A 26,700-nucleotide genomic window follows, 5' to 3' on the forward strand; every position below is an offset into this window, starting at 1 on the left:
TTTTTCCAGTATTACGGCAAATAATATAGAGTTGCACTGTATATTAAACTGTCCTCGGAAGGAATTTCCTTAAAAAAATAAGGAAATTTTGTTAAATTGGAATATATATGCCACATCCACTTATAACTGTTAAAATAATAAGCGTTGTTTCAACAATTCAGCGATTCAAAATTTGAATTGTTGCCCTGGATACCCGCTCGTAATTATCGGTAGTGTTTTGTTTGAAACACATGAAGTGTGAATAGCAATCCATCGTCGTCAGCGACTCACCGGAGTAAATTTAATGAATATTGAACATTTTTTAGATTATGTGTAGCCATAGCCTATAAAATCTATTTTATAAGTACTTAAGGACGTATGAAAACAGAAATAATACAGGGAAGGTAAGTGACACATTATATTAAAGCTATTACGATCACGTAATGTGTGCCAGTTAGCATGGGTTTAAATTGAGAACAACGTATTTGAGCTGCTTACGATATCTTCGAAAAAAAATACGCTCAAAATGTTCATTGTTATGGCCATCGATTTTCTAGTAATTAATAATTTGACCTGTCGCTCAAGATGTCCTTGTATGTTGGCCAAATGTGTACATTTTCTTGGATTCTCTCTTCCGTTAAAACCTCAGTAATCTAATTCCAGTGTAATATTTAACAACTGATAGGTGTAGTTTTTGTTTTGTAACAATAATTCTGCAAGTGCTTTGTGAGCTTGAGTTTTTAAATGCCAATTTATCTATTCGTGTTTACCGTTCATTCCAATATATGCCGTATTAGTTTTCTTGTTTCGTTTAAGGAGCGGATTATTTTATGTGCATCATCGTCTTTGATTGTCCATTTTGGTCATGTTGACTATTTCTCCTTTATTCATTGATTTTGTCCTAAGTAACTACCAATTTCCATCATTTTTTAAGTAAATATCTTAATATAGACATGCAATGTCACCAAATGAAAGATTTGATTAGATATATGTTGTCATTCAGTGTCTCAATATTTCTGAGAAAGGATGGCAATTTGTTTGTGAAAATACTATCACCATCATAAATGTTAATAGTATTTACAACTTTCTCTGAGAAAGTATGATTATTGTAAGTGATTCGTGTTATATATTGAATATTAATCAAGTATTCCTCGCTTATGAGATGTTTTCAGTGAATATAGAATTTGAGTTATAGCTAACCGTTTAAGTCTGCAATTTATGTTAATGTACGCGAATTCCCCGCAAAAGTGTTAATATGTATTTTTCAATTTGGAATTGATAAGTCTTTACCTACAACTGATTAACTCCTCAGTGTAAGTTCCAAAAACGAAATATTTCATTAGATTTACCACCCTCGATGCCTCCCTGCTTTTATCGTTTGTCTTCTGTAACAAAATATGCAAACCCTGAACTTTACTGAACTTGGCTCACGGAGAGCTAGTCCACGACTATCAACCGGTCCAAGTTCTGTTAAGTTCTGACGCCAAGGAAACGGACTCATAAGTCTTATCACGGGAGTAAACTTCCGGCAGTTGCTGAGGTGTACACTCTTCTCATTCTAGATTTGCTTCGCGAACTTTCTGAGAGGCCTTTACTTCTGGCAGTGTGTTTCGTGAGTACCATATTTCCTCCTAAGTTTAGATATTAATATTACTCATTTAGATATTTGATAGTTTTGTTTACATTTATAGGAAATAGCGTTCTTTTAAGCACCACTTGCTGGCTGTCCTTTTCCTCTACGGTCAGTACTTCTTCTGAACTAAGTTATTACTGAAAACGTATAGCTATATATTTTTTTGGATAAAAGTGGATTGCTATATTAATGTAATAGATATTTTAGTATTTCATAGTGCTCATAAATTTGAATTGGCGTTATCATCTAGTGTGTTACAATTTTCGTAAAACTTCGTCACTGTTGATTCCAATCATTCCTCTAATTATTCAAATTCCATGGTGTTTCAATAAATGTTGTATTTAATTCCAGTCTTCATATTGCAATCTGCTTTTTTGACATTTTCCCACATGTCTGATTTTTAATTTACGTAAATTTGTTAATCTGGCCATGCTTTTGCTCGCTCTTAGTTAATGAGTGTTTATTGTCTAAATTTAGGGCAGCATTTACTGAGCGTTTTTCCTCTTTTTGTCAAAGTGACCTGCTTCAATAGGAATTAGAATAAGATAACATTTTTTTGTGACGCTGTGCTTTATGACAACGGCGTAGCTTGGTCATGGACGAATAATTTTCCCCGTGGATATCCGTGTGTATTGTATGTCTACATGTGAATTCACGTGCATTGGTACTCTGTATGCAAGTATTTATAAATTTTATGGCTATTATTATATATATATAAATACATATATATACACACACACACACACACACACACACACACACATATATATATATATATATATATATATATATATATATATATATATATATATATATATATATATATAATACACAGTAACACACAATATAGAAACACAAAAAAAGAAGAACACTCACACGTTATTTCTTGATATTTCGACGGAAACAATCCGTCTTCCTCTGAAGATATAGAGGTAATGAGTCATTACTTCTAATAAGTTATAAGTTAATAAGTTATAAGTTATAAGTCATTACTTCTATATCTTCAGAGGAAGACGGATTGTTTCCGTCGAAATATCAAGAAATAACGTGTGAGTGTTCTTCTTTTTTTGTGTTTCTATATTGTGTGTTACTGTGTATTGTACTATTCGGCACTTCCGTGTTACGTCTACGAAAGCATATATATATATATATATATATATATATATATATATATATATATATATATATATATATATATATATATATATATATATATATATATATATATATATATATATATATATATATATATATATATATACTTGGTATGGTGGGCAAAGAGAGGGGTTTGTTGGGAGCAATCCTATGGAGGCAGGAAAAGTGGATGAAGGGGGTGTTGACCAGGAGTGGGATGTTGAAGACTGTGATAGAGGGTAGAATTTTGGGCAAAAGAGGAAAGGGAAGGAACAGGATAGGGATGTTGGACGGGATGAAGGGAGGAAGAAAGTACTCAGAGATGAAGAGGGACCTGATATAGAGTAGGATGATGGATTTTGTGTTTTGTTAGGAGTAATAAAATATTTGTTTGGTAGTTGTGTCCATCCAAAAACCTACCTTAACCAGTAAATTACCTTTAAAAAAATATATATATATTTACATATATATATATATATATATATATATATATATTATGATGATGGGTGGAATGGAGAAGGTACCGTTGGGTCTCATATTAGCCCCAATGAAGACCTCTCTCTGACTATTGCTTTGCCCACATGTCCGGCAGAGTGCATGTGGCGAACAACGGTAGGAAATGAGGGTCACTGTGTCCACATGTTACTGGGAATTGGATGGGTCATGCTCTTTCCGTCTTTGAATGATTTCAATGATATGGGTGAAAGATTAACCTCCAAAGAAAGAGATATCCGAAATAACTGCCATCAGTTGTAATAGGCATTAAATCAATTCAACTTTCTCCTTTCCTGATCTTAATTACAGAGTTTGCCTGCGGTGGAGAACTTGGTTTGCTAGTGATATTATATTTTTCTGGAAGAAGTTTTCAAATTGGATCGCCATTTGAGAAAATCATTTACCAATTGCAGCAATATTGGTAAGTAGAAATGTATCCAATTGTGTCCAAGATCATAATGTTTATTGAATAAGTTTATCTGCTAAATGCATTAACCGCTTGCCCGACGGGGTTTTAATTTTTTCTGCCAAAAATAATGTCGTTTTTTTTTATTATTTCATTTCATTCTTATGTTAATATAGAGAAAATACAGTGTTACATACAAATTTATTGTTTACTCGTTATAAAAATTCTAAATTTTGCCATGAGTAATTATACAATAATTCCTCTAAGTCGTTTGCTGTAATAATAATGTATATTTCGAAGCAAGGTGTGTCTCAGTTAGGCGTCTAGGATTTGGTTCTACTGAAGGCCTTCCACCCTCACATAATGTATGATGTGTGGTACCTCTCAATTATATCTTCCACTAATGTCATTCTAAAGTCTAGGTTACTCTTTATTCCACCATTCATCCTATACAAGACGAAAGCATTCCACGTGGCCTGTTCCAACAAGTGAAAAAAAGTTTTATTATAATACTTTTTCCCCCTTTTCTTTACAATGGGGTAAATTGTTAGGTGCTGATCTGCCCTATCTCCTCTACCCATTGTATTAATATACTCAGCACTTACTTTTGGCTTCCTTAGCATGATATCCCTTTATTTAAATCCAACAATTTTTTCATTATGTACTGTAGATAGTACAGTAACAGCCTTTTTGCCAGCTCTGGGGATGTGTAATAATTGTCCGTAGTCAGGCAATAACCTTTACCTCGTATAGGTTTCATTAATGCTAGCACAATCTGGGATTTTACGGGAAGATTTGTGTATTCCACATTCAATGCTGACCCTTTCCCAGTATAAATAATAAATTACCATGTATATCCAGACTTAAGCTCGCAAAGCATAAATGTATTTACCCCAAATCTAGCTCTTTTGAGGGGAACATAATGAATCCATGATAGCCTATCCTTATACAGCGTGAGACTTTCATTCATATTTCATGAGAAATATCCCTCTCAGGTGTCGGAAAAATTTGAGAACTTTTGGTTCAGGTATTCAACTATGGGTCAAATTTTATTTAGCTTGACACAAGGATGTGTATCTATAGCAAAGATACTGTTGTCTGCAAAATGCAGATAATGGCTGTTGAGTAAAAATCTACGGTATGACATAATATTGGAAGAGAATGGAGTAAGAATGGTCTGAATGAAATGAACTGGTTTGCTTGTAAGGGGAGAGGTATGCATGATGCCATTGCAGTAATGAGATTATTAATCGAGAGGAATATAGAATACAACCATGAGGTATTTGCCAGTTTCATAGATTTCGAAAAAGTATTTGATATAGTGAATTGGGAAAAACTAATGAGTATATTGCAGAAAATAGGAATAGATTGGAGGGAAAGGAGGCTAATCCGCAACCTGTACATGTCTCAGACTGCTCAGGTGCGAGTGGGGAACGGGGAGTCCGTATTGGGCAGTGTTAGGAAGAGGTGTAAGGCATGGGTTGCCCATTATCACCGTTGCTGTTCAACCTGTATGCAGAGGAAATGATTAAAGAGGCATTATGGGAAGAACTGGAGGTAGGAATGAAAGTGGGCGGGGAATTCATTTAAAATCAGTTAGGTGTGCTGATAGCCAAGCTTTAGTTTGTCAGTCAGCCAAGGGGCTGCAAGCATTGCTTAGTGAATTGGAAATTCAGTGCGACAGGTATGGGATGAAAATCAATATATTAATAAAGCAAAGGTTATGCGATTTTTGAGAAAGAATAAGGATAAGCTAAACATTAAAATAGGAGGGCAAAAACTAGAGCAGGTAGAACAGTTTACATATCTCGGTAGTGTTTTGGACCAACACGGTATCAAAGTAGTAGGGACGTAAGGTGAAGAATTGCGCTAGGCAAGGAGGCTTTCACAAGGAGGAGGGAGTTAAGATGAGATTGCAGTTGAGTAAGGATGTTAAGAAAAGACTCGTAAAAACTTTGATATGGAGCGTAGTTATGTGTGGCTATGGAAACGTGGTCATTGAAGCAGGAGGATAGACGTAGACTGGAGGCTATTGTAGATATGTGTGGGTGTGGAGAAGAATGGAGAAGGTGAAATGGACAGAGAAGAAAACAAATGAGGAAGTACTTGGTATGGTGAAAGGCGAAGAGAGGGGTTTGTTGGGAGAAATCCTATGGAGGCAGGAAAAGTGGATGAAGGGGGTATTGACCAGCAGGGGGATGTTGAAGATTGTGATAGAGGGTAGAATGTTGGGCAAAAGAGGAAAGGGAAGGAACAGGATAGGGATGTTGGACGGGATGAAGGGAGGAAGAGAGTACTCAGAGATGAAGAGGGACCTGATGTAGAGTAGGATGATGGATTTTGCACAAATTATTTAATAAGTAATTATGTCCGTCCAAAAACCTACCTTAACCGGTAGATTACCTAATAATAATAATACCGACCTATCGAATTAATGAAATAATCTCAAGGAAGAAGATCCTAAGGCCAATAAAAATAATTACGAAGAACTCCTATACCGGTATTTCGGTCACCAGGTGACCATCAACGTGGAAAAAATCAAATAGGGCACTTGAACTTGGAGGAAGAATGTTCACCAGGCACTGTCCAAAGTCAAGTGAGTGTTCAGGTCGGGGGGGTGAGGTATATATACCTGGAGGGTCAAGGATAGAGGAGTTAAGTGATGGTCCGTAGGTGGGGGGGGAGTTTGTTGAGGTCACGTGGGAAGGAGTGGGGGAAGAGTGGTGGCTATTAGGAGGGGGCTGCCTGTTTCTGAAATGACTAACAAAGTTAAAAAGTGAACTGTTGAAGATGCCTGGTTCATTGTTCATAAGTTTATTCTTGTTTAAGTGAATGTGTAAACTCTCACATGCATCGAGTTTATAGTGTTGTATCGGTTTTAATAATATTAACTCGTTTGGATTGATAGAGTGTTCCGTTTCAAAAATGTGTTTGGTGACAGCTGATCTTTCGAAACATCCGTTCTTAAAGTGTGCTATGTGTTCCTTAAAATCTGATTTTGGGATTACGTTTCGTCTGTCCAATGTAGGAGAGTTGGCAGTGTGAACAAGTTATTTCGTAAATACCCGGTTTGTCTAAATGTGGTGTTAGGTCTTTCGGGTTCCCTAAACACGTACGAAGAGTGTTACGGTTAGAGTAAGTGACCTTGGTGCCAATTTGTTTAAAGACCTTATCAAGGCCTCGGGTTAATGTGGGGTAGAAAGTTAATGCGATAAATTTATTATTGTTGTCTTCCCGTTGTGGTAGGAGTGACCTTGGTGCCAATTTGTTTAAAGACCTTATCAAGGCCTCGGGTCAATGTGGGGTAGAAAGGTAATGCGATAAGTTTGTTATTGTTGTCTTCCCGTTGTGGTAGCAGTGTAGTATGTTTATTAGCAAGTTTTCTTGTTTTGTTTCTAACTAGTTTGTCTATAATTTGGGGTGTGTATCCGTTGTTAATGGCTATTTGTTTGATGTTATCCAACTCTTTGAAATAGCGTTGTTTGTTGAGTGGTGTCGCCAGTAATCTGTGTATGAGAAAATTAAAAGCTGCCATTTTTTGCTGAAAGGGTTGGTGTGAATCTGCTTAGATGTAGTTGTCGGTGTGGGTCTGTTTTCTAAAAATGTCAAACTCTAAGACCTCTTGGTTTCTAATTACTAGTATGCCCAAGAAAGGCAGTGAGTTATGTTGTTCGACTTCAAAGGTGAATTTTATGGAATCGTGTTTTTTGTTCAGCCGGTCCAAAAAGTCATTTATGTCACACTTGCTGGTGTCAAAAATGGCAAAAATGTCGTCTACGTATCTAAGTCAAGTGTTGGGGAAATAGTCAAACGTGTGTCTACAGTCTTTTTCAAAGTAATGTAGGAAGATGTTAGCGACAAAGCAGGAAAGAGGATTTCCCATAGCTGTGCCTTGCGTTAGTTTGTAAAATTTTTGGTTGAATTGAAAGTATGTTATGTCCATGCAAGTTTTAGTAAGAGTAACGTATTCTTTAATTTCAATGGGTGTTATGTCTTTTGTGTGTAGCCAATCTGCGATGTTTTCAAGGGCAATATCAATGGGTACGCTCGGGAAGAGTTGTTCCACGTCAAGAGAGACTGGGGCTGGATGCGTAGGTGTTTTATGGTGTCGATGAAATTTTTGCTGTTCTTGACCCCGAAGGTTTCTTCGGACCGTAATTGTTTTTACTGTTTGGTGAGCCATTTAGCCAATTTGTAGGTGGGGGAATTCAAAGCTGAAATGATAGGTCTCATTTTCTTACCGGCTTTGTGTATTTTGGGCAAAGTGTAGAGTTTAGGCACCATAGGGTTTTCCGTTTTTAAGGTGAAACATGATTTTTTGTCTATGATTGTAGTACAGTGATTGAGTGCGGTTTTTGTGTCTGTAATCATTTTGTTGAGTGGGTTCTTGTGTATTTTAATGTATGGGCCTTCTGCGTTGGCCTTAACCCTCTTTAGTGCAGTGGGGATTCCAGTGGTACTTAGTGAGAAGTGCGAAGGGTAATTTAAGAAAATGTATCATCTTAGAAAAAAAAACATTATTAAGTTATTTGTTTATATATCCATGTGCAGTTTTTTTTATTTTAAAATATTATATTCTAGTTAATAATGATGTAATACACATCATCTGAAAAATAAATGTAATTACTACAGTATCATAAATTTGAAGAATATTTTTTTAGCAATTATATTTCGATATTTAGACACAAAACTAATATTTTTTTTAAAAACATTTTTCAATTAAACTACGATATTTAAATATAATAAAGAATCAAAAAGACATGCAGAAAATTTTATAAGTAAATGAAGAAAAACCAGTGAATTGCAAATTTTTGTTGTCAGCCTCTGCGTATTTCGATTTTGTTGAAAAGGCTGATCTCACTGAGTTAAAAATCGGGACTTTTCCCCTTTCCTTGAGACTGCGGCAATGTGCTTACAATCTAAAGGCAGAAAAATACCAAGTTCTAACTCACAGAGAACTGCTGACAATGTAATCCAATACACAGGGCGCAATTGATTAGATAGGATGGACGGCAAGAGAAACCAAAATGATTACAAAGCAGTGCTCTCATTTCCATCGTCTCAACAAAGTCTGAATAAGTGGTTATATATCAACACCACCACATCATAACACATTCAAGAGATTACAGATGAACACAGATTAATGAGTAGCCTTTCAGTGGCTTTTCAAAGTGGAAAGACCACTCAGAAAAAAAAACGAGCAAACAATTAGGCTGAGCTTCCCGACATGTACAAAACTGAACGAAAAATTATAGTAAGAATTATACTTTTTGAAAAGCATTTAAAATTGCTAATAAAAAATTAGTTACGTAATTCTATGGAATTCAACCTATCGATAGCACAAAAACCATAAATTATTATAGAAAAAACCATAAGTTACAGCGATTTAAACAATAGCCTACGCAAGAGCCAATATATATCGGCCCGCCACACTAAGATGGTTAATATAATAACAGTCTTTATTTCTAAGTTCCTTTATGAGTACGCGTTCTAACGGATTGTTATGAGGTCTAGTGTTAAGTTTTGTCCTGTTGCGTTCCAACTGTAATTGGCAGGCATATCTTACGAATTGTTTCTCGGTATCTTTAAGGTGTTTAATGTGCGATTCTATGTCCACAACTAAATCTTCGGTGGGGGGATATTTGTATGGGAGGCAATGTTTTAGGCCTTTGTTCAAAATGTTGTTTTCTTCATCAGTGAAAGGTTTAAGATGAAATTTCTTACGGGATTAGGTTTACTTTCAGGAATGGGAATATTTTTGTGAATAGCTTGGAATTTACGGTCTAAAGTTTTAAGTTTTTTATGCAGTCTGCGTTGGTTTACTGTGTCCATGTTAAGAAGTCTTTTGTTGAATGTCTGTAGTTGTATGCAATTTAAGTGTTTCATGATCTTTAGGTGTAGATTGTAAGTCTGAGTTTCGGTGTGTGCAAGTTTAGCGTACAGGGTTCGTCCGGAAAATAAGTGTACTGATTTTTTCCCGCCGCTCCAGGCGCGCCCAGCACCGCTCTGACTGGCTGCGATTGGAGGGGGGTATGTTGGCAAGCGACGCTGAAAAAGGCAGTCGGCTCTGAGCTGTGGTGTAGTGAGGAGCTCTGTTAACGCGAACCTCCACGCTCGACCCACGTCACGGAACGCGATGCCGAAGTTTTTGGAGCAGCGTTATTCCATCAAATTTGCGGTAAAGCTTGGGAAATCGTCTACCGAAACTGTCGGTATGATTAACCAGGCTTACGGGGAGTCAGCCATGTCCAGAAACATGATCTTTCGGTCGCACAAGATGTTTAGGAGGGCAGAGAAGAGGTCGACGACGAACCACGGCCTGGACGCCCATCAACGACACTCACCGACGAAAATGTGCGAAAAGTTCGCGATGTACTGAACTCTGATCGTCGTCTTAGTGTTCGGATGATAGCAGAGCAGTGTAATGTGCCAAAAACAATAGCGCACGAGATTATTAGGGAGCAATTACAGATGCGAAAAATTTGTGCAAAGTTGGTGCCGAAAGTGCTCAGTGATGATCAAAGACTCAATCGTTTGGAAATCGCGACACAACTTGCGGATCACTGCAAGAATGATCCACATTTTTTAGAGACTTCTTTCTGTTCCCGAAGATATAGAGGAGTTTGAAAGGAACGCGATACGGGACTTTGGACGCCGTCAAAGAGGCCGTGACGACGTGTCTTCGAGAGGTTCCCGATGATGCCTTCGCGGGAGCGTTCCAGGAATGGGAACGCCGCTGGAACAAGTGTATCGACTCACAAGGGTCCTATTTTGAGGAATATTAGCATAAAAAAGTGTAATAATTTTTTTTTCCTGAGCTCAGTACACTTATTTTCCGGACGAACCCTGTATTTTTGTTTGATTGCTGTCTTTAACCAATGTTTTTTCGCTAAGAGGATAGCTTTCGAGGGGTTAAGGTTGTTTCTAGGAGCAGTGATTTTCATGAATTTAGGAAATACGTTGCGTTTCTTGCAACGTTTGAGGAAGTGAATATCAGCAGTGGTTGTGTGCGTTTTGAATCTGAGGGTTTGTAATAAGTTGAGCTCCTTAGGCTGGAGGGCCATACTCAAAATGGCGGAGAAATTACATTAATTCAATATGGAGGATGCGGAGCTATTGGCTGTTAAAGAAATAACCTCAAGGAAGAAGATCCTAAGGCCAATAAAAATAATTACGAAGAACTCCTATACCGGTATTTCGGTCACCAGGTGACCATCAATGGGGAGAAAATCAAATAGTTGAGGGTCACCTGGTGACCATCAATGGGGAGAAAATAAAATAGTTGAGGGTCACCTGGTGACCATCAATGGGGAGAAAATCAAATAGTTGAGGGTCACCTGGTGACCCAGTTGGGTTAAAAGTTAGATTCATTTGAAATAAGATCTTTATTCTAACGCAGGTTGCATTCAAAAATGTCTCTATCTACACGAATTAGAATTATTAATTTAATTATTAGTTTTAATGTGTCTCACTGCGATGGTGGTCTATTTTGAAAGAAATTGATTTAAGAATTGAATCGTGAATAAAGGAAAGTTTATTTTAGACAGCTTTTTCAAAAGATTTTTGATAAAGTTGTTTATAAAATGATTTAATTAAAGGTTATTTTATTCAAATTACTTGGTAAAGTGTAGAATTATTTACTTGTTAATTTAAAATTATAATTCATATTGAATATAAAATGAGACCATTTGTACAAAATGTAATTTTGGTGAATAATCAGTTCATTAATGAAAATTTGAAGTAAATTGCTATCAATGTAACTCCCCTATGTCAAAGAAAACAAAAACCATTTGATGTTTTAAGAAGGATGGACACCATTGGAGTGGATATTTGCTTCAATTTTTTCAAGAAAAGGAATTTCTCTTTTCAAATGTGCTAAAACAATATTTTAATTAGACCTACACAATCCACAAAAAATCTAATGTATTGTCATCTATGAGTACTAGCAAGTGTTTTGGTATATCTGGGTTCTACAGGGTTCGTCCGGAAAATAAGTGTACTGAGCTCAGGAAAAAAAATTTATTACACTTTTACATATCTTAAGCTAATATTCCTCAAAATAGGACCCTTGTGAGTCGATACACTTGTTCCAGCGGCGTTCCCATTCCTGGAACGCTCCCGCGAAGGCATCATCGGGAACCTCTCAAAGACCTCTTTGACGGCGTCCAAAGTCCCGTATCGCGTTCCTTTCAAACTCCTCTTTATCTTCGGGAACAGAAAGAAGTCTCTAAAAAATGTGGATCATTTTTGCAGTGATCCGCAAGTTGTGTCGCGATTTCCAAACGATTGAGTCTTTGATCATCACTGAGCACTTTCGGCACCAACTTTGCACAAATTTTTCGCATCTGTAATTGCTCCCTAATAATCTCGTGCGCTATTGTTTTTGGCACATTACACTGCTCTGCTATCATCCGAACACTAAGACGACGATCAGAGTTCAGTACATCGCGAACTTTTCGCACATTTTCGTCGGTGAGTGTCGTTGATGGGCGTCCAGGCCGTGGTTCGTCGTCGACCTCTTCTCTGCCCTCCTAAACATCTTGTGCGACCGAAAGATCATGTTTCTGGACATGGCTGACTTCCCGTAAGCCTGGTTAATCATACCGACAGTTTTGGTAGACGATTTCCCAAGCTTTACCGCAAATTAGATGGAATAATGCTGCTCCAAAAACTTCGGCATCGCGTTCCGTGACGTGGGTCGAGCGTGGAGGTTCGCGTTAACAGAGCTCCTCACTAAACCACAGCTCAGAGCCGACTGCCTTTTTCAGCGTCGCTTGCCAACATACCCCCCTCCAACCGTAGCCCATCAGAGCGGTGCTGGGCGCGCCTGGAGCGGCGGGAAAAAATCAGTACACTTATTTTCCGGACCAACCCTGTACTTATTGTTTGTAATATCCACCTCCTTTCTTACTTCAATTGCAGTGAATGAGAAGATAGTCAACGGAAAATATCTTCCTCCTGAAATCCACACACCTTTGCACCTCCAATCAATCGAACGCCTTCCTTCCGCTTCACGCTACACCACCAATGGAAGAGCGCCAAGCCACTGACTCTCTCTCCACAGAGGAGCGACTGTTCTCTGCCTTATTCAACCGCTCCCCCTTGTCGGAGTGCGAGGGATTGTTGGGTGAAGTGGAAGACGTGGACGCGAGGGGCGTCCGGGGACGGACGGCACTCCACGTGGCAGTCCGGGCGGGGTATGATGATTGGGTGGAGAGACTGCTGGGGATGGGAGCGGACCCCAGGCTGAGGGACGCAGAGGGCGATGACGTGCTGCAGGTAGCGGAAGTGATGAGCGCCAGCAGCACTGATGACACCAACTTGAGTGCTAGAATGAAGATACTGATGCTGGTACGAGTGGTGCACCAACACAACAGTGCGCGTAGACTATCAGTTCCAATGGCTCCATGTAGCTGTAACACTTCGAGTGAGGTTCCATCACTCCAAACTGAAATGTCAACTCAGATTACTGCTTTAAAAGAACTGATTCTTGGTGTGTCTAGGGAAATTGGATCCCTGAAAGAGACTGTTCTGGAGTTGAAACGGGAATTGGAAGCGAGAGACACACTCTTGATTGCTTTGGAGTCTGGAGTGACCTCTCTCGTTGACAAGAGTGCCTCTCTGGAGGGGGGGGCGAGGGAGAGCCTGGCTGGGGCAGCGGAGGTAGTCACCGAAGGGGAGAGGGATTGCGTCGAGGCGATGATGGGCATCACGACCATCTTGCATGCAAACGACGAAAAGGAGTCCTGTGTTCGGCGTATTTATCAAAGGGTCCAATCGGAGAGTCCCCTGACGGCCGCCATTGTGAGATTCATTGTGAAGCAGTCCGGGGTCTCCGTTCACATCGACTGCTCCTCTGACACAATAGAGAGGATGAAGGGAAGGGTAATTAATTACAATGGAGAGGAGAGGGACGGGCTTATATTCAACTCATTTGCAGATTTTTCTGAAATGAGGGTGTATCTTGGGGGAGGGAAGATTAGGGAAAGTGAAAGGGGAGAGAAAGTTGTTGCAACTCGTCTTGTTTGTTCTTTGTGTAAGTTGGCCGTGAGCATTGCCTTCAAGAACGGAGGGCGACCGTATGCAGAGAATGACACTCTCAACAGACGGCGTTTCGAGGAAGTACTTCGGCAGGCAGAGGAAGTGAGGAAGAGGATGGAAAATGTGTATTTTTTTGTTAAAGAGGCATTAGGGAACAAAACTCTGAGGGCAAAGGAGATATATTTGATATCCATAATCCCTCAAATGTTGGTCTTTTTTGGATCGAATTCTCCAGAGATATCTGAAGTTCGTCGTACACTCCCTCTCCTCTTTGAATATTTGGAGGGTCATGTGATGGCCACTCTCGAGTCAACAATGCCTTCTCTTCCCTCCCGTTCCTAATTAGCTTCCGTGGTGAATTTCCGCATCAATTTCTTTGTACTTTCGTTTATTGACTCAAGTACTCTGAAAATGTATCTTTTCCGCTTTTCCACCTAGATTGTCCAATCAATGATTTAAATGTTACGTAGAATATTATCATTTAATGCAATTAGATTTCTTTTCTGTTTTTGAACCAATAGTTTGGAGGAATAAAATGTAGGACTAAATGAAGATCTTTTTAAATTAGAATGATAATTTTATCCTTAATATTGAGGCAAAAATAAAAAGAAACCCCATCATTGGTGAAATGAACTTTAATTTCATGTGGTTGAAATACACTTGTATTGAATGTTGGGATTCCATGGCTTGACCTTATATTGACCATATCATATGTATACAGGGTCGCATCCAAAAGTGGTTGGACTGATTTTTTTACAAGAATTTTATTGACGATATACTTACATCGACTTAATAATCTTCAAAGCATTCTCCTTAAGCTACTACACACTTAGTATAACGTTGCTCCCATTCCCCCCCGTACGCCCACTGGAAATTTTCTTTGGGGATGCCGTTGATGACCCTCGTCGAAGCCTCTTGAACGGCCTTTATCGAGTCAAAACGTCGTCCCTTGAGCTGTCTTTTCATCAGGAGGAAGAAGAAGAAGAAGAAGTCCGGTGGTGCCAGGTCGGGAGAATAGGGTGGGTGCGGCAACGTGGCAACGCTGTATTTGGCCAGGAGCTGTCGGTCGACACTCAGAATTTTCGGCACCATCTTGGCGCACACCTTGCGCATGGCCAAATCCTGTGAAATAGTGCATTGGACGTTGGATGCAGACAGACCCAACTGGTCTGCAATTTCTTCTGGACTGTTAAAGCGTCGGTCTGTGTTCAGCAGTGTCCTCACTCTGTCCACATTCGTGTCGGTTCATGCCGTCGACGGCCGTCCGGAGCGATGGTCGTCTTCAACGAGCTCCCTACCCTCTTTAAACAACTTGTGCCACTCAAATACTCTGGAACGCCTTAAGGCAGTGTCCCCATAAGCCTGCTTGATCATATCGAGGGTCTCAGTTGCCGTCTTCCCGAGTTTCGCACAAAACTTCACGGAATAACGTTGCTCTAATTTCAGATTCATTTTGTTTTTCGACGCGGACAAAAAACTTGCTTCACTAAAAACGGTGTCCTCACTCAACGACAGCCCGCAGGCGACTGAGGTTGGTGTCGGTCTGTTGCTAAGAGCCCCCTCCACCTTAACCTGCCAGGCAGACCCCCCTCCACCGCTCCGTTCGCGCCAGAGAAAATCAGTCCTACCACTTTTGGGTGCGACCCTGTAAGTACCATTTGTAAGTTTCCCTTTGGATTTATTGAAATGGCGACATATTTAATGTTGATTTGTGAAATCGGTGCTCATATAGTTTCCCTGCTTAGTCCTGTATTGAAACAAATTCATTTGCATTCTTTGTTTCAACCAAGATGCTCCTAATGTTTTACGATGGAAGAATATCCCTATCCTCTTTATTCATGTCTCAATTGCCCATTTAGCACAATATTCCTGCGTATCAGATCCTTATTTCATGTTTCCCATTGGATTCCCTTGAAATATTTCCGTAACCATAATGTACCAATATAATGTGTGTACAGGCTTTAATGCATGCTTTTATCTTTTGAATAAATGCGTGCTCTTAACTCACTGTAATAGTTGATGAAATATTAAATGAATGAGATATTATTAACCTTCCATAGAGTGCAGATGCAATTACTTAAATTGTTCCACTCTGAATGGAATGGAGCATTGAATGTTGAAATCACTTCTCAAATACTTGTCATCTTGAAGAGGAAGCAGTGCACATTCTAAGGAGTTTTTTGACAAACATATATCTTTTTACATGTTGTCCTACTGTTCTTTTCTAATGGAAAATAAATGAAAAACTTATTTTTTGAAGCCTATTATTGTGTTGTGATTTCTTGTGGATAAATGCTAGTTTATTAAAGTTTTAAATAGATGTATTCTCCGTTAAAACAGAGATGGGAAATGCTGTTACCATTAAATAAGAATGGGGAAAGTTCAAGAATTTCAGATGGAATCTTTCCAGAATCCTTCCCTGGACAATACGAGACTACAACTGCAATTCGGTCAATGGCGGCAAGCCGAATTTGTTTGCGACAGTGGAAGAATTATGTTTTTTGTAGTTTGCCTTTATTTTATATCACAAAACTATGGTCAAATTGTATATAAGCAAGTACAGAACATTTGTTAATACTATGGTAACCGTACGGGTTACAAAATGTCTCAAATAGCCCGCGTAGAATTGGTGATGTGGAATACTTATTTTGAAATCAATGTGCATTTTTATTTATTCTTGAAACAATCAATATTGTCTTTTGGAGTATCCTCGATTTGTTACGTCCCTTTCGAAAAACATGAAAGGAAGTCGATAAATCATGCGAAAATATCCCGAATCACGCAAGGAAATAATCGCGTCGCATTATTTTTCTTAATCTCATCGGCGTCAAGAATTTTGTGCTTCAGTTGCAGACGATTTGCTCTAAACCAAAAATCACATCTTTAAACTATCTCTTCTACATTTAATGAAACATAAATCCCATTCTTATTCTGTTTCATCCAGTTCTTATCATGTTCTTTGAGATTTGGCCAATTTTATCTCGTGAACGTTTACTATTGGCTCCAAGCTGTGTTATTACGAGATTAGAAATGAAGACGAACAATTTTTTCATTTTTATATCATTACATAGCACCTGGAAAAGGACTCCGATGGCCGTAATAATTAGTCGCAAATCTCTCGTCACACCAATTGTTGTGTTGGTTTAACGGGAACACGTCAGGGACCAACCACAACCTCTCGACCAGAATACCCTCTGTGGTGGTTTACTGGAAAATTAATCCGCGTCAGGGACAACACACAGCCAAATGCACACTATCCTGACTGAAAGCCTTCACGAGGCTGTGAGACCCTGTTAAAGAATTTCAGATGGAGATTGAATCCTTCACGAGGCTGTAGAGTAGACCCCGTTAAAGATTCCAGGATATTCTCAAGCACAAACTTTGTGACTTGTACAGACCAATTGCACACACAAGCACTCAAGGAACACACATTCAAAAAGGGCCCAACTTCTGGGAGAATCTGGACACCGGTAAAGAGCGCAACGGAGGATATATGTCGAACACGCGTGTTTCCGCCACAAAGTGGCCCTCTTCAGCGTACTGAAGGGAAAACACCTCCAACGCAAGGTTGAAAGTAAACAACCGGAGACAAACGTCACATTTATATAGAGACTGTGGGAGTTGGGGGACCAATTGAAATAGTTAGAAGATGGAAAGGGGAGGGGTACTTTAAACATATTGGTGAAGAGGAGGGAGGAAAGTGGGGGGGGAAAAGAGATACCAAGGGACTGAGTGGAACGGGAAGGAGTAATTAGTGAAGGGAAGGGGTGGGGGTTAAGTGAAAGGTATCCAAGTAACGGATTATGAAGGGGAATTGGGGGGGGGGGGGGGTTAAAACATATTTCCGTTGGACCCTAGTCCAACGGAAATATGTTTTAAAACTAGAGAAGAAGTCATTTCAAAAGGGAATACAGTGGGGAGAAAGGAATCGGCCCTTTATTATTATTATTATTAAAAATACAAATGTGCTGATAGACATCGTCAGGTGGCACCCAAGTCCCAAATAATCGCAAAAGATAATACGTAAAATCAGACTTCAAAACACAAATCTCTTTAACAAAACAAGCGAGTCCCCATCCCATTTACAACCATTAATCAGCAAGAAAAAAATAGATAAATTAAAAATAAATTAAGCTATTACATACAATACAATACACCACACATCAATCAAATTATCACATATATATTCCTTGCATCTTTTCTTAAAAGTATACACTCTGTATAAGGAAAGGTCTCTAATATTTTTGAAGGTAAGGTGTTCCAATCAACAATTGTTCTGTTTAGAAAAGAAAATATTTGTTTATTTGTTCTCTGTGCCCGGCATTTTCCCTTAAATTTGTGGTAATTTCTCCCTTTTGAAATTTGGGTTCCCCGCCTCTTTCCTAAGATCTGCTTTCCAAGCTTTCTCTCCCTCTCTTCAGAATTCGGAACATTCCACTACAAAGTCTGCTTATTCCTCTTCTAGTTTGTAGAGGTTCCCAGGCCAGCGTTTCTAGCATGTCAGACACACTCTCCATCCTCCTATGCTTCTTCCCCAGTACATATCGGGCGGCCTTTCTTTGCACCTTTTCCAGTTTTTTAATATGACCTTCTTCTTTGTCGTTATTGATGACCACATTTTTAAATTTGTGTAAGAAAATGCTTTCGTATGCGTCCAAAAGGTGATTGGGGATCTGTTTGATCAACTTCAATTCCTTTTCTGATGTTTATTGGTCTTCCTTGAGTAAATGTAGGGCAATGCTCGATTTATCTGATCTGTAATGGGCCATATGTTCTTTCAATCTAGTTTTAATATTCCTCCGCGTCTGGCCGATGTAAGTTGAATCGCAAGAGGATCAGTTTATTTTGTAAATGCCAGACTTATTTGAGGCGTCGATTTTGTCCTTAGTGTTGCCTAATAATTGTTTTAGTTTGTTGTTGCTGCCAAATGATATATTAGTGTCAACGGTGGTTCCCAGGAAGTCTCTTTTTACCATAAAAGCATAATTTCCATAAAGTGTTGACTTCGTATTATGCGATGAATATACACATACTGCTATGAATATATGCAAATGGAAAAACAAAGAATGTACAAATCAGATCTCTTCATCTTGATTATGTATTTCTGTGCAGATGGTACAACCTTAATTGTAGTCTTTCATTAATTATTATTTGAGCTTATTGTGGAAATCAGTGATGCCCTTGTAAGTTTAAATATGCATTAGGCCATTATAATTAATAATCCTGGTGTCCAATGAGCATCTTTCCATCGAATCATAACTGTTTGCTAGTGGTTACTTCACCTTTTCACGGGTTCAAATTTAAACTTAGTTTGTTCAAATTTTGCATGGATTTTATTTCATTTTTTAGGGCCCTTAGCATTTACTCTGGAGGATAATATATATTATATTATCTGGAGGATAATATATATTGGATATATAAAATATAGGATAATATAGTTAATAGAGGATAAAATTGAAATGAAATTTGCTTGGCATTGTGTAAAATAAAGAGTTTTTCAATGAAAATGAATCTATGAAGAATATATATGTTTCATTTGATGTACCTCAATTCATTTTTATTCTATTGTATCTGGTGGTTTGCTTTGGCAAAAGCATTAATCGTGTCTGGTGCAAATGTTCACATTTGTGTCAAAGGCAGGACCAGCATACAATTGAATGCAAAACAGTTGGCAAAATTCAGAGAGGGCTCTCTGTGTGCTCCGGAGATTCAGTTGACAGTTCTGAAAAAACTCAAGGGCCGATACTAGGCGAGATTATTAATAGTGTGAATGGAATAGTTTTTCACACCAAGGGATGGAACATATGAACTTAAATATCATATGGTAGCTGATGGCATTTAAATGCATTTTCTATATTTTTGGAAGAATACCTTTCGAGAAAGATGATCTCACGGGTCAATACAAGGAGTTAAGAGCTGTGATTTCATGGGAAGCATCACTGTCAGCTATCTTAGACAATGATCTCTCAGTGTGGTATGCATTGCAGGATGTATTTTATAAAAGAAACCCCTTATGGAAGAATTGTGTGGAATTAATTATGCTGCAAAGGTGGTGAACTCAATTTGAAACTCTTGTGAGGTCACGTGGGGAATGTCTTGGGAAGGCAATGCACTCCATGTCAGTTGACTGCTGGCTTTAATCAAGTGTGCGTGGTAGATATTAGATTGAAAATGGACATTCAAGAATGTTTAAATCAAATACTATTGATGGGTTTATATTTTTTGATCAAAGTTGACACATTTAAGAAAGCCAATATACTTCATGCTTGTTTTATTTTTCAAACAAAAGTTACAAAGATTTTAATCATCTCTTTAATATTGCTGTTTAGTGATAATTTTGAGGTGCTGAGATAATAAGTAAGTAAGTAATTTTATTTGCCCAGCAGATTTGTACAATTGTAAAAAAACAAGGACAGACATAGGACACGTCAATGTTATATAAAGAAATGATAAATACTAAGTGCATGTTTAAATACAAAGAAACTCATGGGACAAGAAGTTCATTAATAGGATAAAACATTTTACAGAGTAAATATTTCTGAAGGTTGAGCTTAAATATAGGCAGCTTCTGTTGTGCTTTCAGTTCTTTAGGAAGTTTATTAAAAATCATGAGGCCCATATGTTTAGGTCCATGGGCGGTGGTACAGGTTCTGACAAAGTTTTGGTGGAGGTCAGCAGAATGCCTTGTGTTATAATTGTGAACGTTCGCATTGGAAAGATAACTAGAGAAGTTGCTTATGACATACAAAGATGCGCAATACATATACACACAGGGAATGGGTAAAATTTTCAATTTTTTAAAAAGGGGACGACAGGATGATGCATGAGTAGCAAAGCAAATAAGTCGGATGATCCGTTTTTGAATTTTAAATATAATATTTGCATTAGGTGAAGGGCCCCATAAAAGAATACTATAAATAACATGAGAGTAAAATTCACTAAAATAAAGAGACAATAAGACCTCATATCCTCAGTAAGACCTCAGAATAGCATGAATAATCTCCCAAACATTTCTTTTTATAATCTAGTTCCGTCATGATTCCATTATCATCTATAATGAAAGATAATATCTATCTCTCGAAAGAAAGAGAGAAATTCCAAAGAAACTGCAGGAGATGCCGCAACAGTAACTTTTAACGGAGCCATCCGCTAATGTGCATTTCAATGCAACAATTTCAGAGTGTAAAAACTCTGAAATTGTTGCATTGCAATGCACATTAGCGGATGACTCCGTTAAAAGTTACTGTTGCGGCATCTCCCGCAGTTTCTTTGGAATTTGTAAAGGTATAAACACCATAAGTGTTCAAAGTTGGCTTTAACCTCGTGGACAGTGGCGCCTCGCGCACGAATACGAATGCCTGTGACATTGTATGTACGGTAATTCATCACAACATCTTGTTCCTTTAAAAGCCCCAAAAAATTTCAGAGTTTAAGAGGACACCTCGGTAACTTAAGTGGCTAAAGCACTCGACCGGATATTGAGGGATCTGGGTTCGAATCCCAGTCAAGGCGAATGATTTTTACACTCTGAAATTGTTGCATTAGAAAGAAAGAAGTTCGTCTTCAAACAGCATTGCATTTGAACTTGAATTCTTTTGAAATATACGCCTCGTTACGAGGGGAATAAGTGGTCAAAAGATGCTCTAGGACCAATGAGTACAAATTTCAAATATTCCATTGAATAAATAAACGGTATGTATACAAATAAATGGTAAACTTTGAAAGTAATGCGAATCATTTTATTGTGACGCAGATATCCATGGCAGCATTGTATTACTGGTCTGGAAATGTGGTTTGGGGTCTGCCCTTTCAACTCATGCTGGTTGTCAGTTTGCTCTGAAATGTCAAACAGGGTGCCTTTAATACGTGGCATACCCGTATCCACAAGTGTGTATCATTGATGAAAGGGAGGAGGACAAGAGTGTTTTAAGCATATGTACAAGTACAAAGATCAATACTTTTAATTTTCCCCGAGAATGCACATTAATTTCATGGTGGAAAGTGTATATGTATATATATATATATAAACCATAAACACAATAGTAATCAACCCGAAGTTTGGTTTGGTATGGGTGATGGAGTATTTCACTCAATACTAAGCAGGTGCATGAACTTAACCCATCAGGGTAGGCGGGCCAGTTTCTTAATGCGCTCTGCTGAATATGGTTTCCTAGGAATATATGGTTCTTGTAAAATCACACACAAGGAGACTCCTTGCATAGGTGGAGCAGCAGGGGCCCAGAAGGGCCATCCCAGGAATCAAACCCGGGCCCTCCAGTCAGTAGTTAAAGGGTCTACCCTCTGGACTACGGTGACTAACCATGTATGTACAGGGTCGCACCCAAAAGTTTTAGGACTGATTTTCTCTGGCGGTGGAGGGGGGTCTGCCTGGCAGGGTAAGGTGGAGGGGGCTCTTAGCAACAGACCGACACCAACCCCAGTCGCCTGCGGGCTGTCGTTGAGTGAGGACACCGTTTTTAGTGAAGCAAGTTTTTTGTTCACATCGAAAAACAAAATGAATCTGAATTTAGAGCAACGTTATTCCGTGAATTTTTGTGCAAAACTCAGGAAGACGGCAACTGAGACCCTCGATATGATCAAGCAGGCTTATGGGGACACTGCCTCAAGCCGTTCTACAGTATTTGAGTGGCACAAGTAGTTTAAAGAGGGTAGGGAGCTCGATGAAGACGACCATCGCTCCGGACGGCCGTCGACGGCAAGAACCGACACGAATGTGGACAGAGTGAGGACACTGCTGAACACAGACCGACGCTCAACCAGTGAAGAAATTGCAGACCAGTTGGGTCTGTCTGCATCCAACGTCCAACGCATCATTTCATAGGATTTAGCCATGCGCAAGGTGTGCGCCAAGATGGTGCCGAAAATTCTGCCATGGCGAGCTCGTCGTCAGACAGCTCCTGGCCAAATACGGCGTTGCCACGTTGCCGCACCCGCCCTATTCTCCCGATCTGGCACCACCGGACTTCTTCTTCTTCCCCCTGATGAAAAGACAGCTCAAGAAACGACGTTTTGACTCGATAAAGGCCGTTCAAGAGGCTTCGACGAGGGTCATCAACGGCATCCCCAAAGAAAATTTCCAACGGGCGTACGTCGGGGAATGGGAGCAACTTTATACTAAGTGTGTAGCAGCTCAAGGAGCATACTTTGAAGATTATTAAGTCGATGTAAGTATATCGTCAATAAAATTCTTGTAAAAAAATCAGTCCTACCACTTTTGGATGCGACCCTGTATATACATTTGTACATTAATCACATTGCTGTCTTGGTGATAAATAACCTGATCATGCATTGCTTCAGCAAAGATATTCATTCGTATTCCACTAGAATTAGTCACCACGTCCATTTTAAACACCAACAAAGAAAAATATGTTGTGAAAACCCCTTGGCCATGGGTTTAAAAATAAACAATATAACCCAGCCATGAAAAAGGGGCCAAATCTATAATTCAAATTAATGAACTGTTATCTGTTTATGTTTATCTGACTATTCAGTACACGATCTATTTACTAACCAATTGCAATAACCTTTAGGTAATAATTTACTTCATATATATGTACGAGGGTCATCCGGAAAGTAGTACCCGTTCGTGAAATAAAGACACAAAAGTAAATATTAACAAACATAAAAAATTTTATTTGAAAGAGGATACTTTAAACTACTTCTCAACATAATCTCCAAGCAAATTAAGGCATTTGTCATAACGTGTGACAAGTTTCTGTATTCCTGCTGCATAGTCCTTCGCCGCCAGCTCATTGAGATACGCGAGGGACCCATCTTGCACAAATTTTTGCATAATGCAGATGGTGTTTAACAATTTCATGAACAATTGTTCGAGAAACATTGGGAAAATGCTCACAGATGTCATCAATTGTGACGCGCCGATCGTTCCTCACGAATTCGTCAACTGAGCTCACCAGTTGGTCTGTAATGACAGACGGTCTCTCCGAACGCTCATCGTCGTGTGTGTTCCCCCTCCCCATGTTGAAGTTGCGACACCACCGCCGAACAGACGACTCGTCCATTACATTGTCTCCATACACCTCCTTTAATTGGCGATGAATATCACATGGGCGAACGTTTCTTGCATTGAGGAATTTAATCACTGCCCTCACTTCACAACTGGCGGCGTTCTCAATTTTTTTAAACATTGTAAACAATCACAGAAACAACACAGGCAATGCTAGCGTCACGCAACTTGGCTCAGAGAAGGCAGACAAGCCACTGAAGCTATCTGACCTCGTCCAGCGGCTACTCGCGTCGTCAGCACTTCATGCGGCACGAACGGGTACTACTTTCCGGATGACCCTCGTACAATGAGGATATAATTCAATGTTTTACATGTTCTTGTCAATTAATCTAGAAAATCTGAAGTGCTTGATATATCTTACAAAGTAAATGTTACCTGATCTTTTGGCAAATGAATATATTATTATTATTATGAATGGAAAACACTCTGGAATTGGGCGCTGGAGTTATAGGGAATGCTCAGGCCTGCTGCATTTACTGAGACTACTTTGAAATTTTAAATTATTAGTTACTTAAATCAGGCTTGACATGTTTGAATTGGGCTGTAGAGAGTTAATAAGATAGTATTCATTGAATATCTGAGCTACTTCAGCTGCTCTTCCTGTCAAACTGCCAACTGAGGAGGCTGACACTATAATATTTGTGTCATCAGCATACAGGAATAGGTCTATGTACTTAATTGGATTTATGCTTATCTGATAGACCATTAATATATTTTTAAAATGAAATGGGCCTAGCACAGAACTCTGGGGAACAGTCAGTGTTACTTCTGTACTGAGAGGAACAGATTTCGGCATTTCTTGGCAACTCCACATGTTGTTCACTTATATATGACTCAATCCATTTGTGGGATGTGCCTCTTGTACCATAACGTCTCAGTTTATACAAGACTAATTGATGATTAGGTTTGTCCTTCCTTTGAAACTGACCCACATCCATTTCTGTCTGATGAGATTACGGAGTCTAGAATGCTCTCTTTGTTTGCAGATACGAAGGAATGGGAGTTTGCCGCGCAAGGCCCCAAGGTAGAGGCTGTGGACAAGGAGAAGGCAGAGGGCAAGGAGGTGAAGGTTGCTCCCGGCTATTGCTTATTGTATTGCGCAAGCTATATATGTGATTCAGTCATTTTGTTTTTTGTCGATCATAAGTTTTGCAAAGAAGAGAGAATTAATAATGAGGAAACAGTGGACTTAAGTCAGGGGGGGCTTTTTCTCTAAGACTTTATTCCACATAGAATGATTCATTCATTTAAATCTCCATTCCGAATGCACGTAAATGAGGTAATTTCTCATTTATCCCTTGTTATGGATCATCTATGCCATTCTATCTCACCCGCACTTCAATATATTATGTTTCAAAGTATAACCGTTAAGATACAATGTTTGGTTAAGGAAAAGGTGAGACTGGGGTCTTTCTAAGCGCTAACCCTGGATCACAATCTGTAAGGTGTCGTCTTCTAGTTTTGTTTGTGGGAGGTAAAACACCACCTTGCTTGTGGCTTTATCTCAGCTTTTCTCTGAACAATAGTGATTCTTATCTTCCCGTGCACCACACGCTAATTTTGTTATACAAAATATTTTATTACGGTGAGAATGAACGTGTTATGGAGAAGCAATAGGTCTGTGAATTGAGTTTCGTTTGTTTAACCTGGGGAAAAGTGCATTATTCTGAGAGGCTTTTGGCGTTGCATATATTGAGTTGAGGGAAAATGCAACTACAAATTAATACAATGATTAAAAGACGTGTTTGCTGATGAATCTATTGAGTTGGACACAGTGTTTCATTGGTACAATCCCTTCCAGTCCGGACAAACCACAAAGATGGTGAATTTGCTATCTCCTTTCCTTCACCAATCCCTTGCCTCATTTCCCATTTCTCTTCCCAATTACCAAAATAAGAGTCCCTCTCTTCCGATTTCATTTTGGATCACAAATTTTTGCTGTCACACATATAAGGTCACGAAATAAGTAAGCAACACCAAGTTTTTCTCCTCATGACCGTCCTTAGGAATAATTCCAAACTGTCTAGTCATTTCCCCACCTTTACATGCTACTCTACCAGAAATCCACCCTAAGCTAAATGAATTTTTCTACCAAAAATCTTGACAGTATGCCCACCTAATCCTTACTCAATACAAAGGCATTCTTGAACAACACATATCAAACTTTTTATCTCACTTCGAAATAATCTCCTTGGCTACTGCTCACCTAATTCAACTCAACTCAACATCACAGTTTCTTCCACCCTACGTTCCCTTCAGCAAAAACAACAACGTCTCCTTACACAGTTCCTCTGTATTTATTCCTTCATAGTAGGTCTCAAAGTTCCACACTGTCACCCTTTCCAGCCAACTCCTCCCAAACCACGTCAAATCTTTCAATATGAGCTTGACCTCCGGAGCATTTATAACCTCCCCCCTACCTCCCCAAATCACTCTAATTTATCCTAGGCACCAGCCACCACCGAAAGGTCCCAACACCTCCCCACCCCACAAAAATACTCATCACATTCTAAACCATTCAAATACAAGCCTTTCTGAAATTGAACCTTTCATTCTATGTAAAGGACTAATCCTTCCCTCCTACATCATAAGTCAACCACTTCAACATACTCTACAATAGCCTCAAATTCTGTAGAAGTCTTTGATGGCACGCTTTCTCTAAATGACAAGGTATTCCTTTCGGTCACATTAATGCCAATCCTGCGCTTGATAAATTCCAACCAGCTTCCACCAATGAACCAAAACCCCTGCCAAGTCTTATTATCATAACAATTGTTCTGACAAATCAGGTGGATTTTCTCTGGACTTCATGTAATTCTTTTTCCCTAATTTTCTCCATCAAAGTTTCCAAATACAGGTTTGCAACCAAAAGTGGTAGGACTGATTTTCTCTGGCGCGAACGGAGCGGTGGAGGGGGGTCTGCCTGGCAGGGTAAGGTGGAGGGGGCTCTTAGCAACAGACCGA

At 39.1% G+C, this 26,700-nt stretch overlaps 1 protein-coding gene across 3 annotated transcripts; it reads left to right on the forward strand.

The window, feature by feature from the left end:
• The first annotated feature begins 285 nt into the window (after nt 1-285).
• On the forward strand, nt 286-14,913 carry LOC139691739 (uncharacterized). Of its 3 annotated transcripts, XM_071589592.1 has the most exons (4): nt 286-383; nt 1,542-1,591; nt 3,551-3,662; nt 12,570-14,913. In XM_071589592.1, the coding sequence occupies exon 4, from the start codon at nt 12,675-12,677 to the stop codon at nt 14,028-14,030; it is 1,356 nt and encodes a 451-aa protein (XP_071445693.1). In that variant the 5' UTR covers nt 286-383; nt 1,542-1,591; nt 3,551-3,662; nt 12,570-12,674; the 3' UTR covers nt 14,031-14,913. The 3 variants fall into 3 exon arrangements, with proteins under 3 accessions (XP_071445693.1, XP_071445695.1, XP_071445694.1); XM_071589594.1 differs by lacking the exon at nt 3,551-3,662; XM_071589593.1 differs by lacking the exon at nt 286-383 and having other exon boundaries at nt 1,402-1,591.
• The last annotated feature ends 11,787 nt before the right edge of the window (nt 14,914-26,700 follow it).

This window comes from Hetaerina americana, unplaced genomic scaffold, assembly GCF_022747635.1.
Source record: "Hetaerina americana unplaced genomic scaffold, ioHetAmer1.1.p SCAF_39, whole genome shotgun sequence".
NCBI lineage: Eukaryota > Metazoa > Arthropoda > Insecta > Odonata > Calopterygidae > Hetaerina > Hetaerina americana.

Coding starts and splice junctions, on each gene's coding strand:
- LOC139691739 (XM_071589592.1), top strand. CDS start 12,675: ATGGAAGAGCGCCAAGCCACTGACTCTCTCTCCACAGAGGAGCGACTG.